General features: G+C 43.9%; 2 protein-coding genes across 3 annotated transcripts in view; one reads left to right on the top strand and one right to left on the bottom strand.

Moving 5' to 3' along the window:
- Window positions 1–12,441, top strand: part of LOC135570139 (NLR family CARD domain-containing protein 3-like) — a 30,857-nt gene extending 18,416 nt beyond the window's left edge. Inside the window, exons 7-9 of one of the 2 annotated variants that reach the window (XM_065016215.1) lie at window positions 2,147–2,320; window positions 3,507–3,553; window positions 3,977–4,509. In XM_065016215.1, the coding sequence (XP_064872287.1) occupies window positions 2,147–2,320; window positions 3,507–3,553; window positions 3,977–4,509 (754 nt within the window). Of the gene's footprint in view, window positions 1–2,146; window positions 2,321–3,506; window positions 3,554–3,976; window positions 4,510–11,544 lie in introns of those variants that run through there. The other variant, XR_010463443.1, reaches the window with a different exon arrangement.
- LOC115127106 (NACHT, LRR and PYD domains-containing protein 12-like) overlaps window positions 1–21,722 on the bottom strand; it is a gene marked incomplete at its 5' end in the record, with an annotated part of 147,515 nt that overhangs the window by 102,955 nt on the left and 22,838 nt on the right. The gene's annotated exons all lie outside the window — the stretch shown is intronic.

Here is a 21,722-nt window from a genome sequence, read left to right as displayed (position 1 = left end):
CACCAGGGAAACACAGGGATATATACACCAGGGAAACACAGGGATATATACACCAGGGAAACACAGGGATATATACACCAGGGAAACACAGGGATATATACACCAGGGAAACACAGGGATATATACACCAGGGAAACACAGGGATATATACACCAAGGAAACACAGGGATATATACACCAGGGAAACACAGGGATATATACACCAGGGAACACAGGGATATATACACCAGGGATATATACACCAGGGATATATACACCAGGGAAACACAGGGATAAATACACCAGGGAAACAGAGGGATATATACACCAGGGAAACACAGGGATATATACACCAGAGAAACACAGGGCTATATACACCAGGGATACACAGGGATATATACACCAGGGAAACACAGGGATATGTACACCAGAGATACACAGGGATATGTACACCAGAGATACACAGGGATAAATACACCAGGGATACACAGGGATATATACACCAGGGAAACACAGGGATAAATACACCAGGGAAACAGAGGGATATATACACCAGGGAAACACAGGGATATATACACCAGGGATACACAGGGATATATACACCAGGGAAACACAGGGATATGTACACCAGAGATACACAGGGATATGTACACCAGAGATACACAGGGATAAATACACCAGGGAAACACAGGGATATATACACCAGGGAAACACAGGGATATATACACCAGGGAAACACAGGGATATATACACCAGGGAAACACAGGGATATATATACACCAGGGATATATACACCAGGGAAACACAGGGATATATACACCAGGGAAACACAGGGATATATACACCAGGGATATATACACCAGGGATACACAGGGATATATACACCAGGGATACACAGGGATAAATACACCAGGGAAACACAGGGATATATACACCAGGGAAACACAGGGATATATACACCAGGGAAACACAGGGATATATACACCAGGGAAACACAGGGATATATACACCAGGGAAACACAGGGATATATACACCAGGGATATATACACCAGGGATATATACACCAGGGAAACACAGGGATATATACACAGGGATATATACACCAGGGATATATACACCAGGGAAATATATACACCAGGGAAACACAGGGATATATACACCAGGGAAACACAGGGATATATACACCAGGGAAACACAGGGATATATATACACCAGGGATATATACACCAGGGAAACACAGGGATATATACACCAGGGAAACACAGGGATATATACACCAGGGATATATACACCAGAGATACACAGGGATATGTACACCAGAGATACACAGGGATAAATACACCAGGGATACACAGGGATATATACACCAGGGAAACACAGGGATAAATACACCAGGGAAACAGAGGGATATATACACCAGGGAAACACAGGGATATATACACCAGGGATACACAGGGCTATATACACCAGGGAAACACAGGGATATGTACACCAGAGATAAATATGTACACCAGAGATACACAGGGATAAATACACCAGGGAAACACAGGGATATATACACCAGGGAAACACAGGGATATATACACCAGGGAACACAGGGATATATACACCAGGGAAACACAGGGATATATATACACCAGGGATAACACAGGGATACACAGGGATATATACACCAGGGAAACACAGGGATATATACACAGGGATATATACACCAGGGATACACAGGGATATATACACCAGGGATACACAGGGATAAATACACCAGGGAAACACAGGGATATATACACCAGGGAAACACAGGGATATATACACCAGGGAAACACAGGGATATATACACCAGGGAAACACAGGGATATATACACCAGGGAAACACAGGGATATATACACCAGGGATATATACACCAGGGATATATACACCAGGGAAACACAGGGATATATACACAGGGATATATACACCAGGGATATATACACCAGGGAAATATATACACCAGGGAAACACAGGGATATAAACACCAGGGGTATAAGTGACACCTGGAGGGGTGGAGACAATCACAAGACAGGTGAAACAGATCAGGGTTTGACATGAATATGGAGAAAAATATACTGCCACTATTTTCATCACCAAAGAATACCAGTATGATTTTAATATGATTTGACTCTTTGCAGGCTGTCAGCCTGTCGAGTCACAGAGGAAGGCTGTGCTTCTCTGGTCTTAGCTCTGAGGTCAAACCCCTCACACCTGAGAGAGCTGGACCTGAGCTACAATCACCCAGGAGACTCAGGAGTCAGACTGCTCTCTGCTGGACTGGAGGATCCACACTGCAGACTGGAGAAACTCAAGTATGTAGAGGGTTTATGTCAATGTTCATATCAGACATGTTTGACTTATCAGGCTGGTTAAGACAAACATTCTTACCACCACTTGGACAAAGTGTGACACGTGTGTGTGTGTGTGTGTGTGTGTGTGTGTGTGTCTGTGTGTTCAGTGTGTGTGAGTTCAGTGTGTGTGAGAGTGTGAGTGTTTGTGTATGTGTGTGAGTTCAGTGTGTGTGAGTTCAGTGTGTGTGTGAGATCAGTGTCCAATCTGTGTAAATCTGTCAATGACACACATTCTGGACACACACACTCTGGACACACACACTCTGGACACACACACACTGGACACACACACTGGACACACACATACACACACTGGACTCACGTACACACATTCTGGACACACACACATTCTGGACACACACACTCTGGACACACACACACTGGACACACACACTGGACACACACATACACACACTGGACTCACGTACACACACTCTGGACACACACACACTGGATACACACACTGGACACACACACACAAACACACACACCACACACACATACAAATACAATCACTGGACACGCACTGGACACACACACACACTGGACACACACACACAGACACAACAGACACACACAGGACACACACACATGACACACACTGGACTCACACAGACACACACACACACAGACACACACTGGACACACACACACACAGGACTTACAAACACACACACACACACACACACACACACACAGACACACACACACACACACACACACACACCACACACACACACACACACACACACACACACACACACACACACACCACACACACATACACATGCAAGCACTGGACACACACTGGACACACACACACACACTGGACACACACAGACACACACTGGACACACACACACAGACACACGCTGGACTCACACACACACTCACACACACACACACACATAGTACACACACACACACACACAGACAAACATTCGCTAGATATAGCTATAGCTATATACGTGTGTGTGTGTGTGTGTGTCCAGTGTGTGTGTGTCCAGTGTGTCCAGTGTGTGTGTGTCCAGTGTGTGTGTCCAGTGTGTGTGTGTCCAGTGTGTGTGTGTCCAGTGTGTGCGTGTGTGTGTGTGTGAGTTCAGGTGTATCCCTCAATGACTGTCTGTTCTTCTGCTTACCGCTACAGTGTGGAACATGGTGGAGAGAACAGAATGAAACCTGGACTTAGAAAATGTGAGTGTTGACTGCTGTGAAGAATATGACTAAGAATAAATCTTAATTCAAGTTAAGTCAAAGTCAAAGACCACCATCATTACTTACTTGGTCATATTAAATATCAGCTGTAGTTCTACAGAAGCAGAAATCAGGGACACCAACGTTTACAAAGAGTTGCTTTGACTGTGTGTGTGTGTGTGTGTGTGTGTGTGTGTGTGTGTGTGTGTGTGTGTGTGTGTGTGTGTGTGTAATTAATGGGAATCAGTGTGTTTTATATTACCATACACTATAACATATGATCATTCAACAAGTTTCAAGTTACCTTAACTTCTCCTTTTGATACCTAGAAACATCTACATTAAATTAATTAGTGAAAAGTGAGTTAACATTCTAATGTGAATGATGATGATTTCTAATATTGTGTCTGGTTTCATCCATTAGATGTCTGTGATCTCACACTGGACCCAAACACAGTAAACAGACACCTCTCTCTGTCTGAGGAGAACAGAAAGGTGACATGTAGGAGAGAGAAGCAGCCGTATCCTGATCACCCAGAGAGATTTGAGGACAGGGAACAGGTGCTGTGTAGAGAGGGTCTGACTGGGTGCTGTTACTGGGAGGTAGAGTGGAGTGGGAGAAGGGCTGTTATAGGAGTGACATATAAAGGAATCAGCAGGAGAGGAAGGGGTTATGACTGTTGGCTTGGATGCAATGACAAGTCCTGGAGTCTGATCTGCTCTGACAACCGTTACTATGCCTGGCACAATAATAATCGGACTATCATAGACGTCCCCTCCTCCAGCTCCCACAGAGTAGGAGTGTATCTGGACTGGCCAGCCGGCACTCTGTCCTTCTATAGAGCCTCCTCTGACACATTGACCCACCTGATCACATTCACCTCCACATTCACTGAGCCCCTCTATCCAGGGATTGTGGTTTGGGATGATGATGAATCAGTGTCCCTCTGTCAGTGATACACACACTGGACACATACACACACATACACACTGGACACACACTGGACGCACACACACTGGATACACACACTAGACAAACACACACACACACTGGACACATACACACTGGACACAGACTGGACACACAAACAGACTGGATTCACACACACACACACACACACACACACACACACACACACACACACACACACACACACACACACACACACACAGGACTCACACACACACTGGACAAACACACACACACACTGGGCAAACACACACACACACTGGGCAAACACACACACACACTGGACTCACACACACACACATACACACACACTGGACAAACACACAGACACTGGACAAACACACAGACACTGGACAAACACACACACAACCTGCACAAACACACACACACCTTCTGGACACACACACACACACTCACACTGGACTCAAACAGCTGCTGGATACAAACACCAGCTGGACACAAACACACTGGACACAAACACACAGGACACAAACCAAATGCTGAGAGTTTACACCAGTCAGATTACTTAAACTTAAACTACATATTTTAATAATATGAGCTTCATCTCTTTGATCCTCAGATCAGTTCAGTGTATAAATAATATAATATATAAGTATAAATGAATACAATAAAATAGCAACTGAGATATGTTACAGCAAAGATCCCCTAGTCGACATGACAAACCACAGAAAGGTTACAAAGTGCCTTTTAACTTGAAAGATCCAGATCAATTCTCTCCCATCTCAAATACCCTGAACTCACGGAGGAGAGGTACCCTTCTAGATCCTCCCATCTCAAATACCCTGAACTCACAGAGGAGAGGTACCTTTCTAGATACTCCCATCTCAAATACCCTGAACTCACGGAGGAGAGGTACCCTTCTAGATACTCCCATCTCAAATAACTCACAGAGGAGAGGTACCCTTCTAGATACTCCCATCTCAAATACCCTGAACTCACAGAGGAGAGGTACCCTTCTAGATACTCCCATCTCAAATACCCTGAACTCACGGAGGAGAGGTACCCTTCTAGATCCTCCCATCTCAAATACCCTGAACTCACGGAGGAGAGGTACCCTTCTAGATCCTCCCATCTCAAATACCCTGAACTCACGGAGGAGAGGTACCCTTCTAGATACTCCCATCTCAAATACCCTGAACTCACAGAGGAGAGGTACCCTTCTAGATACTCCCATCTCAAATACCCTGAACTCACAGAGGAGAGGTACCCTTCTAGATACTCCCATCTCAAATACCCTGAACTCACAGAGGAGAGGTACCCTTCTAGATACTCCCATCTCAAATACCCTGAACTCACGGAGGAGAGGTACCCTTCTAGATACTCCCATCTCAAATACCCTGAACTCACAGAGGAGAGGTACCCTTCTAGATACTCCCATCTCAAATACCCTGAACTCACGGAGGAGAGGTACCCTTCTAGATACTCCCATCTCAAATACCCTGAACTCACGGAGGAGAGGTACCCTTCTAGATCCTCCCATCTCAAATACCCTGAACTCACAGAGGAGAGGTACCTTTCTAGATACTCCCATCTCAAATACCCTGAACTCACGGAGGAGAGGTACCCTTCTAGATACTCCCATCTCAAATAACTCACAGAGGAGAGGTACCCTTCTAGATACTCCCATCTCAAATACCCTGAACTCACAGAGGAGGTACCCTTCTAGATACTCCCATCTCAAATACCCTGAACTCACGGAGGAGAGGTACCCTAGATCCTCCATCTCAAATACCCTGAACTCACGGAGGAGAGGTACCCCTCCCATCTCAAATACCCTGAACTCACAGAGGAGAGGTACCCTTCTAGATACTCCCATCTCAAATACCCTGAACTCACGGAGAGGGTACCCTTCTAGATACTCCCATCTCAAATACCCTGAACTCACAGAGGAGAGGTACCCTTCTAGATACTCCCATCTCAAATACCCTGAACTCACAGAGGAGAGGTACCCTTCTAGATACTCCCATCTCAAATACCCTGAACTCACAGAGGAGAGGTACCCTTCTAGATACTCCCATCTCAAATACCCTGAACTCACGGAGGAGAGGTACCCTTCTAGATACTCCCATCTCAAATACCCTGAACTCACAGAGGAGAGGTACCCTTCTAGATACTCCCATCTCAAATACCCTGAACTCACGGAGGAGAGGTACCCTTCTAGATCCTCCCATCTCAAATACCCTGAACTCACAGAGGAGAGGTACCTTTCTAGATAATCCCATCTCAAATACCCTGAACTCACGGAGGAGAGGTACCCTTCTAGATACTCCCATCTCAAATAACTCACAGAGGAGAGGTACCCTTCTAGATACTCCCATCTCAAATACCCTGAACTCACAGAGGAGAGGTACCCTTCTAGATACTCCCATCTCAAATACCCTGAACTCACGGAGGAGAGGTACCCTTCTAGATACTCCCATCTCAAATACCCTGAACTCACAGAGGAGAGGTACCCTTCTAGATACTCCCATCTCAAATACCCTGAACTCACAGAGGAGAGGTACCCTTCTAGATACTCCCATCTCAAATACCCTGAACTCACAGAGGAGAGGTACCCTTCTAGATACTCCCATCTCAAATACCCTGAACTCACGGAGGAGAGGTACCCTTCTAGACCCTCCCATCTCAAATACCCTGAACTCACGGAGGAGAGGTACCCTTCTAGATACTCCCATCTCAAATACCCTGAACTCACAGAGGAGAGGTACCCTTCTAGATACTCCCATCTCAAATACCCTGAACTCACAGAGGAGAGGTACCCTTCTCTAGATACTCCCATCTCAAATACCCTGAACTCACAGAGGAGAGGTACCCTTCTAGATACTCCCATCTCAAATACCCTGAACTCACGGAGGAGAGGTACCCTTCTAGATACTCCCATCTCAAATACCCTGAACTCACAGAGGAGAGGTACCCTTCAAGATACTCCCATCTCAAATACCCTGAACTCACGGAGGAGAGGTACCCTTCTAGATACTCCCATCTCAAATACCCTGAACTCACGGAGGAGAGGTACCCTTCTAGATACTCCCATCTCAAATAACTCACAGAGGAGAGGTACCCTTCTAGATACTCCCATCTCAAATACCCTGAACTCACAGAGGAGAGGTACCCTTCTAGATACTCCCATCTCAAATACCCTGAACTCACGGAGGAGAGGTACCCTTCTAGATCCTCCCATCTCAAATACCCTGAACTCACAGAGGAGAGGTACCCTTCTAGATACTCTCATCTCAAATACCCCGAACTCACGGAGGAGAGGTACCCTTCTAGATACTCCCATCTCAAATACCCTGAACTCACAGAGGAGAGGTACCCTTCTAGATACTCCCATCTCAAATACCCTGAACTCACGGAGGAGAGGTACCCTTCTAGATACTCCCATCTCAAATACCCTGAACTCACAGAGGAGAGGTACCCTTCTAGATACTCCCATCTCAAATACCCTGAACTCACAGAGGAGAGGTACCCTTCTAGATACTCCCATCTCAAATACCCTGAACTCACGGAGGAGAGGTACCCTTCTAGATACTCCCATCTCAAATACCCTGAACTCACAGAGGAGAGGTACCCTTCAAGATACTCCCATCTCAAATACCCTGAACTCACGGAGGAGAGGTACCCTTCTAGATACTCCCATCTCAAATACCCTGAACTCACGGAGGAGAGGTACCCTTCTAGATACTCCCATCTCAAATAACTCACAGAGGAGAGGTACCCTTCTAGATACTCCCATCTCAAATACCCTGAACTCACAGAGGAGAGGTACCCTTCTAGATACTCCCATCTCAAATACCCTGAACTCACGGAGGAGAGGTACCCTTCTAGATCCTCCCATCTCAAATACCCTGAACTCACAGAGGAGAGGGTACCCTTCTAGATACTCTCATCTCAAATACCCCGAACTCACGGAGGAGAGGTACCCTTCTAGATACTCCCATCTCAAATACCCTGAACTCACAGAGGAGAGGTACCCTTCTAGATACTCCCATCTCAAATACCCTGAACTCACGGAGGAGAGGTACCCTTCTAGATACTCCCATCTCAAATACCCTGAACTCACAGAGGAGAGGTACCCTTCTAGATACTCCCATCTCAAATACCCTGAACTCACAGAGGAGAGGTCAAGAACAGACATACGATGGTTCCACACTGGACACACACACACACAGGACACACACACACAGGACACACACACACACTGGACACACACACACACACTGGACACACACACACACACTGGCCACACACACACATACTGGCCACACACACACACACACACTGGCCACACACACACACACTGGACACACACACACACACTGGCCACACACACACACACTGGACACACACACACACACACTGGCCACACACACACACACTGGACAAACAAACACACACTGGACACACACATACACACACACTGGACAAACACACACACACACTGGCCACACACACACACACTGGACACACACACACACTGGCCACACACACACACACTGGACAAACAAACACACACTGGACACACACATACACACACACTGGACAAACACACACACACACTGGCCACACACACACACTGGACACACACACACACTGGACACACACACACACTGGACACACACACACACACTGGACACACACACACACACTGGACACACACACACACACACTGGACACACACTGGACAAACAAACACACACTGGACACACACATACACACACACTGGACAAACACACACACACACACACTAGACAAACAAACACACACACAAACACAGTGGACACACACACACACTGGACAAACACACACACACGTCTTCCTATGATTGTGAGGACCTTGACCCAGGACTTATTACAATAACACCGTTAAAATACCAATGTGATAATTTGTTGAATATCTTTTATGTTGAAAATCAAATTGTACAATTATATACAATTATATATGGACATACGCTCCATAGTTGTACAAGTATACAAGGATATATTGTACTTTTCATAATAAAAAATACTTGAAACAAGAAAAAGCCTGTTAATTGTGAAAACAATTTTGTTAATTGTGAAGGTTTCTGGGTGGAGGAGACAGGCGCATAGAGCAGGGTTCAACACGTGGATCTTCTGGGTGGAGGAGTCAGGCAGAGAGCAGGGTTCAAAACGTGGATCTTCTGGGTGGAGGAGTCAGGCAGAGAGCAGGTTTCAAAACGTGGATCTTCTGGGTGGAGGAGTCAGGCAGAGAGCAGGGTTCAAAACGTGGATCTTCTGGGTGGAGGAGTCAGGCAGAGAGCAGGGTTCAAAACGTGGATCTTCTGGGTGGAGGAGTCAGGCAGAGAGCAGGGTTCAAAACGTGGATCTTCTGGGTGGAGGAGTCAGGCAGAGAGCAGGGTTCAACACGTGGATCTTCTGGGTGGAGGAGTCAGGCAGAGAGCTGGGTTCAACACGTGGATCTTCTGGGTGGAGGAGTCAGGCAGAGAGCTGGGTTCAACACGTGGATCTTCTGGGTGGAGGAGTCAGGCAGAGAGCTGGGTTCAACACGTGGATCTTCTGGGTGGAGGAGTCAGGGGCAGAGAGCAGGGTTCAGAACGTGGATCTTCTGGGTGGAGGAGTCAGGCAGAGAGCAGGGTTCAACACATGGATCTTCTGGGTGGAGGAGTCAAGGGCAGAGAGCAGGGTTCAACACGTGGATCTTCTGGGTGGAGGAGTCAAGGGCAGAGAGCAGGGTTCAACACGTGGATCTTCTGGGTGGAGGAGTCAAGGGCAGAGAGCAGGGTTCAACACGTGGATCTTCTGGGTGGAGGAGTCAGGCAGAGAGCAGGGTTCAACATGTGGATCTTCTGGGTGGAGGAGTCATGCAGAGAGCAGGGTTCAACATGTGGATCTTCTGGGTGGAGGAGTCAGGCGCAGAGAGCAGGGTTCAACACGTGGATCTTCTGGGTGGAGGAGTCAGGCAGAGAGCAGGGTTCAACACGTGGATCTTCTGGGTGGAGGAGTCAGGCAGAGAGCAGGGTTCAACACGTGGATCTTCTGGGTGGAGGAGTCAGGCAGAGAGCAGGGTTCAACACGTGGATCTTCTGGGTGGAGGAGTCATGCAGAGAGCAGGGTTCAACATGTGGATCTTCTGGGTGGAGGAGTCAGGCGCAGAGAGCAGGGTTCAACACGTGGATCTTCTGGGTGGAGGAGTCAGGCAGAGAGCAGGGTTCAACACGTGGATCTTCTGGGTGGAGGAGTCAGGCGCAGAGAGCAGGGTTCAACATGTGGATCTTCTGGGTGGAGGAGTCAGGCGCAGAGAGCAGGGTTCAACACGTGGATCTTCTGGGTGGAGGAGTCAGGCAGAGAGCAGGGTTCAACACGTGGATCTTCTGGGTGGAGGAGTCATGCAGAGAGCAGGGTTCAACATGTGGATCTTCTGGGTGGAGGAGTCAGGCGCAGAGAGCAGGGTTCAAAACGTGGATCTTTATTCCAAGAACAGAGTAACGGCCAAACACAAGGACGCAACCCAACAAACAGGACGGAACTGTCCAGAAAGACGGAATCCACAATAATCCACATGAACAGAAAAGCCAGCGGGCCTCCGGGGTTTAAACAGCCCAAAACCCAAACAACAAACAGGTGCAACTAAACTAAATGAAACAGAAAAGGGGATCAGCTAGTAGACGACCGCCGAGCGCCGCCCGAACAGGAAGAGGCACCATCTTCGGCGGGATTCGTGGCATTAATTGTGAAAACAGTTTGTTTATTGATTTTACGTTTCCTCTGTCAGGTTGATGTTAACCTGCGACTGGTTGAAACATGAAACAAATATGAGATGAAATACAAAACAATTAAATATGTGGAATAGAATTAAACAATTTGTACAACAGAGTGTTGTGATGCAGGGTCACTATAGCAACAGAGTGTTGTAATGCAGGGTCACTATAGCAACATAGTGTTGTAATGCAGGGTCACTATAGCAACAGAGTTCTCTCTGCTCTTTCTGTTCTCTGCTCTCTTTCTGTTCTCATCCATCAGATGTCTGTGATCTCACACTGGACCTAAACACAGTAAACAGATTCCTCTCTCTGTCTGAGGAGAACAGAAAGGTGACATGGAGGAGAGAGAAGCAGCCGTATCCTGATCACCCAGAGAGATTTGAGGTCTGTTCTGCTCTGACAACAGTTACTCTGCCTGTCACAATAATAATCCCACTACCATAGACGTCTGCCCCTCCAGCCCCCACAGAGTAGGAGTGTATCTGGACTGGCCAGCTGGAACTCTGTCCTTCTATAGAGCCTCCTCTGACACACTGACCCACCTGATCACATTCACCTCCAATTTCACTGAGCCCCTCTATCCAGGGTTTTGGGTTTGGGAGGATGGCGACTCAGTGTCCCTCTGTCACACACAAGACTTTGTTATGGCCAAGACTTTGTTATGACATCTTCTGATTGGGTGTCTCAGGTCAGGACTTTGTTATGACATCTTCTGATTGGGTGTCTCAGGTCAGGACTTTGTTATGGCATCTTCTGATTGGGTGTCTATGACATCTTCTGATTGGGTGTCTCAGGCCAGGACTTTGTTATGGCATCTTCTGATTGGGTGTCTCAGGTCAGGACTTTGTTATGACATCTTCTGATTGGGTGTCTCAGGTCAGGTCTGAGCCATGATCAGAATGTGTCTCTGTCTATTTCCAGCCCTGCCATTTCTACCTGTCCTGATCTAGTGTTTGACCCCTGACCTCCTCACACCGTCTCACTGTACATGTCTGCTTTTAGCTCCCACCTCTACTTCACTGTGTTATAATGGACCTTATGCTTGTTATGTCACCTCTGTAACCAGGTATCAAACATACTGACCTTTCTGACCCTGTCCCATGGTTCTACTTTCTATAACTGAACATTTAAAGTCCTCTGAGTTTTGTTTACTGTCCATTTTACTTATGTATGATGTATTTGTTGTGTATTGGGGTTGTGCAGCAGAGCATCATGGGGGTTTGTATGTGTTGAGATGATCCCGTTCCAGATAAATGGTTGAACTGATTCTTGTCTCCAGTCTCATCATTATTGAATTGTTATACAGACCTGGTTATGAAACCCACAAAACATAACAACAGATTGGTGATGAGTCTGAATCTACAGGAACTATTCTGTAATGAAACCCACAAAACATAACAACAGATTGGCGATGAGTCTGAATCTACAGGAACTATTCTGTAATGAAACCAACAAAACATAACAACAGATTGGCGATGAGTCTGAATCTACAGGAACTATTCTGTAATGAAACCAACAAAACATAACAACAGATTGGTGATGAGTCTGAATCTACAGGAACTATTCTGTAATGAAACCAACAAAACATAACAACAGATTGGCGATGAGTCTGAATCTACAGGAACTATTCTGTAATGAAACCAACAAAACATAACAACAGATTGGTGATGAGTCTGAATCTACAGGAACTATTCTGTAATGAAACCAACAAAACATAACAACAGATTGGCGATGAGTCTGAATCTACAGGTGTCACGTTCTGACCTTTATTTCCTTTGTTTTGTCATTATTTAGTATGGTCAGGGCGTGAGTTGGGGTGGGCAGTCTATGTTTGTTTTTCTATGTTTTGGGGGTATTTCTATGGAACTATTCTGGTTCTCAATCAGAGGCAGGTGTCATTAGTTGTCTCTGATTGAGAATCATACTTAGGTAGCCTGGGTTTCACTGTGTGTTTGTGGGTGATTGTTCCTGTTTTGCACCAGATAGGGCTGTTTTTGGTTTTCCACGTTTATTGTTTTGTAGTGTTCATGTTTATCTGTTTTTATTAAACATGAGTCAATATAACCACGCTGCGTTTCATGTCCTCCTCTACTTCACCAGAGGAAAACCCTGACAACAGATGAGTCAATATAACCACGCTGCGTTTTGGTCCTCCTCTACTCACCAGAGGAAAACCCTGACAACAGGAACTATTCTGTCTGGAAGGAGTGGTTTTACAACTGTTTAAAACATGAGTGGTTCAGTCAAGGCTCATGTTAACACAGTCATCATGGAGGCAAGTGCATAGTGGAGCTAACAGAGAGAGTTAACATCATCATGGAGGGAAGTGGAGCTAACAGAGAGAGTTAACATCATCATGGAGGGAAGTGGAGCTAACAGAGAGAGTTAACATCATCATGGAGGGAAGTGGAGCTAACAGAGAGAGTTAACATCATCATGGAGGGAAGTGGAGCTAACAGAGAGAGTTAACATCATCATGGAGGGAAGTGGAGCTAACAGAGAGAGTTAACATCATCATGGAGGGAAGTGGAGCTAACAGAGAGAGTTAACATCATCATGGAGGGAAGTGGAGCTAACAGAGAGAGTTAACATCATCATGGAGGGAAGTGGAGCTAACAGAGAGAGTTAACATCATCATGGAGGGAAGTGGAGCTAACAGAGAGAGTTAACATCATCATGGAGGGAAGTGGAGCTAACAGAGAGAGTTAACATCATCATGGAGGGAAGTGGAGCTAACAGAGAGAGTTAACATCATCATGGAGGGAAGTGGAGCTAACAGAGAGAGTTAACATCATCATGGAGGGAAGTGGAGCTAACAGAGAGAGTTAACATCATCATGGAGGGAAGTGGAGCTAACAGAGAGAGTTAACATCATCATGGAGGGAAGTGGAGCTAACAGAGAGAGTTAACATCATCATGGAGGGAAGTGGAGCTAACAGAGAGAGTTAACATCATCATGGAGGGAAGTGGAGCTAACAGAGAGAGAGTTAACATCATCATGGAGGGAAGTGGAGCTAACAGAGAGAGTTAACATCATCATGGAGGGAAGTGGAGCTAACAGAGAGAGTTACCATCATCATGGAGGGAAGTGGAGCTAACAGAGGGAGTTAACATCATCATGGAGGGAAGTGGAGCTAACAGAGAGAGTTAACATCATCATGGAGGGAAGTGGAGCTAACAGAGAGAGTTAACATCATCATGGAGGGAAGTGGAGCTAACAGAGAGAGTTAACATCATCATGGAGGGAAGTGGAGCTAACAGAGAGAGTTAACATCATCATGGAGGGAAGTGCATAGTGGAACTAACAGAGAGAGTTAACGTCATCATGAAGGGAAGTGGAGCTAACAGAGAGAGTTAACATCATCATGGAGGGAAGTGGAGCTAACAGAGAGAGTTAACATCATCATGGAGGGAAGTGGAGCTAACAGAGAGAGTTAACATCATCATGGAGGGAAGTGGAGCTAACAGAGAGAGTTAACATCATCATGGAGGGAAGTGGAGCTAACAGAGAGAGTTATCATTTTACATTTACATTTAAGTCATTTAGCAGACGCTCTTATCCAGACTTACAAATTGGTGCGTTCACCTTAAGACATCCAGTGGAACAGCCACTTTACAATAGTGCATCTAAATCTTTTAAGGGGGGGTGAGAAGGATTACTTTATCCTATCCTAGGTATTCCTGAAAGAGGTGGGGTTTCAGGTGTCTCCGGAAGGAATCACCCATCATGAAGGGCAGAAAAGGACCCGAGACGGATGTCGGAGCGGGAAAACAATTTGATTAAAAAGGGAGGAATATACAGTGATTAAAAGAAAGGACATTAATTACACTTAAACCAAAGAACTTTGGAATTTAAAACTGCTAAATGAGCGAAGTGAATAAAGATCACGTGACTGAGGAAATTATTGCTGTGGTTGAGGACAATACTGAAGTGAGTGACAATCAGAGCCTATTGAATAATGAAAAATGTCTGGAATTGTTGGTACCATTGGACAGTCGAGCTCATATACAGAAAGGTTTGAATATTCTGTTCTTGCAAATTACATTGATGAGGACATCATTGTGCTTATAGTTTTTAGTGTAATGGGGCCAAAGACATGTAATTTACTAGTCAGCCTGTTACATCCAGACACAGGTAATGAAAGGACAGGGGATAATAAGAATGGGGATGTTGTGAAGATACTGAAAGGACCTGTTTCACCAGAACCACTAGTTAATACTGAAAGGACCTGTTTCACCAGAACCACTAGTTAATACTGAAAGGACCTGTTTCACCAGAACCACTAGTTAATACTGAAAGGACCTGTTTCACCAGAACCACTAGTTAATACTGAAAGGACATGTTTCACCAGAACCACTAGTTAATACTGAAAGGACCTGTTTCACCAGAACCACTAGTTAATACTGAAAGGACATGTTTCACCAGAACCACTAGTTAATACTGAAAGGACCTGTTTCACCAGAACCACTAGTTAATACTGAAAGGACCTGTTTCACCAGAACCACTAGTTAATACTGAAAGGACATGTTTCACCAGAACCACTAGTTAATACTGAAAGGACCTGTTTCACCAGAACCACTAGTTAATACTGAAAGGACCTGTTTCACCAGAACCACTAGTTAATACTGAAAGGACCTGTTTCACCAGAACCACTAGTTAATACTGAAAGGACCTGTTTCACCAGAACCACTAGTTAATACTGAAAGGACCTGTTTCACCAGAACCACTAGTTAATACTGAAAGGACCTGTTTCACCAGAACCACTAGTTAATACTGAAAGGACCTGTTTCACCAGAACCACTAGTTAATACTGAAAGGACCTGTTTCACCAGAACCACTAGTTAATACTGAAAGGACCTGTTTCACCAGAACCACTAGTTAATACTGAAAGGACCTGTTTCACCAGAACCACTAGTTAATACTGAAAGGACATGTTTCACCAGAACCAATAGTTAATACTGAAAGGACCTGTTTCACCAGAACCACTAGTTAATACTGAAAGGACCTGTTTCACCAGAACCACTAGTTAATACTGAAAGGACATGTTTCACCAGAACCACTAGTTAATACTGAAAGGACATGTTTCACCAGAACCACTAGTTAATACTGAAAGGACCTGTTTCACCAGAACCACTAGTTAATACTTAAAGGACATGTTTCACCAGAACCACTAGTTAATACTGAAAGGACCTGTTTCACCAGAACCACTAGTTAACGCTGAAAGGACCTGTTTCACCAGAACCACTAGTTAATACTGAAAGGACCTGTTTCACCAGAACCACTAGTTAATACTGAAAGGACCTGTTTCACCAGAACCACTAGTTAATGCTGAAATGACCTGTTTCACCAGAACCACTAGTTAATAATGAAAGGACCTGTTTCACCAGAACCACTAGTTAATACTGAAAGGACCTGTTTCACCAGAACCACTAGTTAATACTGAAAGGACATGTTTCACCAGAACCACTAGTTAATACTGAAAGGTTCAGGTTCCACAGGACACATCAGGAAGAGGGAGAATCAGGACCAATGTTTGCTGCTGCAGTAAAGAACCTATCAGAACACTGAGTTGAATGGTGTTCTAAATGACATCATAAGAGACAGACTAGAATGTGGCTACAGAGTGAAGATGCACCAAAGAGACTGTTGACTGAGGGTCATCTGACCTTGGTGAAGGACATTGAAATCACTGTGTCCATGGAAGTAGCTGCTGAAGAGGAATTCATCAGGAACTTAGTGGGTTCATCTAACAATCCTAATCACCAGCTGATACATTATAATCTCATAAACAGGGTTCACCTTCCACCTAGAAAACATCATTTAATGAAAACCATAACCTCTCCTCTGTGTGATCTATGTAATCAAGGTGCCTTGGGCTCCTTTCTGCAAATGCAGGTTTTTCTACTTTGCTCTTTAATTATTTGTTACTTTTATTCTATTCTAATCACATTTTATTATTTGCTCTTTAATTATTTGATTATTAATTATAATTATTTAATTATTTGGTACCTGTTGTATTCAGCATTTCACTGTAAGGTATTTCATGGTACCTGTTGTATTCAGCATTTCACTGTAAGGTATTTCATGGTACCTGTTGTATTCAGCATTTCACTGTAAGGTATTTCATGGTACCTGTTGTATTCAGCATTTCACTGTAAGGTATTTCATGGTACCTGTTGTATTCAGCATTTCACTGTAAGGTATTTCATGGTACCTGTTGTAGTCAGCATTTCACTGTAAGGTATTTCATGGTACCTGTTGTATTCAGCATTTCACTGTAAGGTATTTCATGGTACCTGTTGTATTCAGCATTTCACTGTAAGGTATTTCATGGTACCTGTTGTATTCAGCATTTCACTGTAAGGTATTTCATGGTACCTGTTGTATTCAGCATTTCACTGTAAGGTATTTCATGGTACCTGTTGTAGTCAGCATTTCACTGTAAGGTATTTCATGGTACCTGTTGTATTCAGCATTTCACTGTAAGGTATTTCATGGTACCTGTTGTATTCAGCATTTCACTGTAATTTCATGGTATTTCATGGTACCCTGTTGTATTCAGCATTTCACTGTAAGGTATTTCATGGTACAAATAACATTGGTTTTTCATTGGATTGATTTGCAGCACAACAACAATTGACAGCTGGTTATCTGCAACTGAAACCATAAAATAATTACTGTTGTGGGTTTTACCTGTTGTACTGATTTAACCTCTCATCATAACTACTGTTGTGGGTTTAACCTACTGATTGTCTGTTCATCATAACTACTGTTGTGGGTTTAACCTACTGATTGTCTGTTCATCATAACTACTGTTGTGGGTTTAACCTACTGATTGTCTGTTCATCATAACTACTGTTGTGGGTTTAACCTACTGATTGTCTCATCATAACTACTGTTGTGGGTTTAACCTACTGATTGTCTCATCATAACTACTGTTGTGGGTTTTACCTACTGATTGTCTCATCATAACTACTGTTGTGGGTTTAACTGATTGTCTGTTCATCACTACTGTTGTGGGTTTAACCTACTGATTGTCTGTTCATCATAACTACTGTTGTGGGTTTAACCCTACTGATTGTCTCATCATAACTACTGTTGTGGGTTTAACCTACTGATTGTCTCATCATAACTACTGTTGTGGGTTTAACCTACTGATTGTCTGTTCATCATAACTACTGTTGTGGGTTTAACCTACTGATTGTCTGTTCATCATAACTACTGTTGTGGGTTTAACCTACTGATTGTCTCATCATAACTACTGGTGTGGGTTTAACCTACTGATTGTCTGTTCATCATAACTACTGTTGTGGGTTTAACCTACTGATTGTCTGTTCATCATAACTACTGTCGTGGGTTTAACCTACTGATTGTCTCATCATTTACATTTACATTTAAGTCATTTAGCAGACGCTCTTAACTACTGTTGTGGGTTTTACCTACTGATTGTCTCATCATAACTACTGTTGTGGGTTTAACCTACTGATTGTCTGTTCATCATAACTACTGTTGTGGGTTTAACCTACTGATTGTCTGTTCATCATAACTACTGTTGTGGGTTTAACCTGTTCATCATAACTACTGTTGTGGGTTTAACCTACTGATTGTCTGTTCATCATAACTACTGTTGTGGGTTTTTACTCTACTGATTGTCTGTTCATCATAACTACTGTTGTGGGTTTAACCTACTGATTGTCTCATCATAACTACTGTTGTGGGTTTAACCTACTGATTGTCTCATCATAACTACTGTTGTGGGTTTAACCTACTGATTGTCTCATCATAACTACTGTTGTGGGTTTTTACTCTACTGATTGCCTCATTATCATTTGTTGGGGAATAATCAGAATTGGTTGGTAACATAGGTAAGATGTTTTATATTCATCATATGTTTGTAAGTTACTTCTCATCAGAATGGTATTTTTGTATAATACTGTGGCGGGGTTGCAGTTATCTGTTCTATGTCAAGACTAAGTTGCTTGGACCGCAGAGAGGGGAGAGGTCAAGGGATCATCATGTGTAAACATATCTTTTGCTCCACTGTGTGTGTGTGCCAGTCACTCCCTACTTTTCCCATCAGGGAAAGGAGAATGGCAGTGTCTGGAATCATTCTATGCTCCCCGTGAGCTTGTCCAGGATTGGTTGTATTTAGAATTGGTTGTATCTAAATGACAATTTGATATATGCCTGTTGATATGGAGGATTGGTTTATGGTTCTGGGTTTGAGTAAGGAGACAAAGCTGAACGATTTATTATGTCTATGCTGTCTGACTATGTGTGTTCTTTGCTATTAAAGGATCTCAGTTGCAATGTGTAAGGGGGCTCTCAGAGAATTCATTGATAGAAACTGAATTGCCTGAGAGTCACAGGGTTGTGATGGAGCTCATATAATTAAAGATGGACTTTGATAACTAACTCTGACTTGTGTGTGGCTTGCGCTCATGATTTGGTAAATAGAGGACATTTCCTACGACATTTGGCGACGAGGAGGGGATGTGAATCTTCACTCGGTGACCGTTCCTACGATCTAGGTAAATAAATTGTGCACGAGGGATCCCCTAAACTTGGGATCTCAGGGAGAACCACACTTCGGGAACGAAGCAGATGGACCAACCTTTGATCTAAGAGGAAGCGAGCCGAGTGGATACCACATCTCGAACTGAGTTTTTTTAAAGAAAAAGGTGAGCGAACCACACACAGATTTGAAGTCGAGTTTTTTAATTATGCCTGTTACGTATACACTGAGCGTGAATTCCTTTGTAAGGAAGGCACCTTGGTGGCGTAAGCAGGGCCGAGTCAGAGGAGAGTAATCTGGGGGTTTTGTGGACTCAAAGATACTCTGCACTGTCCGGTTGCCAGTGACCAAGAGCCCTCCTGACACTGAATTGATCACAGTGGGGATTTGGTGAGGTCGTCTGTTGGGGTGAGGAGCCAAAGGGGACTATGTGTTCTTGGTGAAACACGAAATTTGGTGAAGCCCTATTGGAAGAAGGACCTCATTCTGTGCGTCTGTGTGATTTGTCTAAGTGACCCTCAGATGTGGTGAATTCCAATTATTTTAAATGTGCTAGCCAGGTATGCCCTGGGTTACTCTGTGTGAGTATTTTGTTATGGGATCACTAGGTAATAGTTGTCGGACCGTTCTGTGTGAGCGGGGTAGGGTTGACTCAATGCACAAAACCTACTTTTGATCTGAAATCACAGATAAACCAAGTGAAAAGAGGTTGTTTATTTTTGCCTCCACATAAAACTGTTGTGTGCATGAATAAACATTTCTAGCACATTTTCTAGCACTTTTCAGTACTTTGAAGCACCTTTGGCAGTGATTACAAACCTTTTTCTGATGTTCTGTGTGGACGTCTGACCAGTTCTATGTGATCATCTGACCAATCCTGTGTGGGTGATCCTGAAAGTTCTGTGTGAACATCTGACCAATCCTGTGTGGATGATCCTTAAAGTTCTGTGTGAACATCTGACCAATCCTGTGTGGATGATCCTTAAAGTTCTGTGTGATCATCTGACCAATCCTGTTGATCCTTAAAGTTCTGTGTGATCATCTGACCAATCCTGTGTGGGTGATCCTTAAAGTTCTGTGTGAACATCTGACCAATCCTGTGTGGATGATCCTTAAAGTTCTGTGTGAACATCTGACCAATCCTGTGTGGATGATCCTTAAAGTTCTGTGCGAACATCTGACCAATCCTGTGTGGATGATCCTTAAAGTTCTGTGCGAACATCTGACCAATCCTGTGTGGGTGATCCTTAAAGTTCTGTGCGAACATCTGACCAATCCTGTGTGGATGATCCTTAAAGTTCTGTGCGAACATCTGACCAATCCTGTGTGGATGATCCTTAAAGTTCTGTGCGAACATCTGACCAATCCTGTGTGGATGATCCTTAAAGTTCTGTGTGAGTACCTAAGATTTCTTAAGATTTATATGGATTCTGTGAATTATTAAAAATGATGATAAATTGTATGTGTGTATAATCAATTACTAGAGAGTTGAGAAAGTAATGCTGAGAACGATTAGATACAATTTAAACCACCCATTCGTAGACGTACGTAGGTTTTGAGTTGATATCTTAAATGGATAATTGATGAAGTTTTTAAGCACTATTAAAATAATCTACAAAATCTGGGAAATTGAGCTCTAGAAACTGATTAGAGTGTGTCCACTTTTGGTTATCTTACCCTAACGATGTAACTATAAAACGCATATTGGATTATCTCCGTCTGGGTGAAACATGTTAAATTAAACTGCCCATAAGGTCTGAACATGTTATAATTTTTCTTCCCAGTATGAGAGAAGTTGCGGGATTTATTGAATAACCTGTTTTCCATAAAGTTAAAGAGAATTCGAGGGATGCTCGATGTAATTTATAATGTTGTACAAAGCCTAAAGTTTTCCATCAAACTAATTATCATTGAGTGATTA

The sequence above is a fragment of the Oncorhynchus nerka genome, unplaced genomic scaffold, assembly GCF_034236695.1.
Source record: "Oncorhynchus nerka isolate Pitt River unplaced genomic scaffold, Oner_Uvic_2.0 unplaced_scaffold_1081, whole genome shotgun sequence".
Classification (NCBI taxonomy): domain Eukaryota; kingdom Metazoa; phylum Chordata; class Actinopteri; order Salmoniformes; family Salmonidae; genus Oncorhynchus; species Oncorhynchus nerka.
The sequence above is the reverse complement of the archived record's forward strand: the minus strand, read 5'-3'. Positions and strand labels throughout refer to the sequence as shown.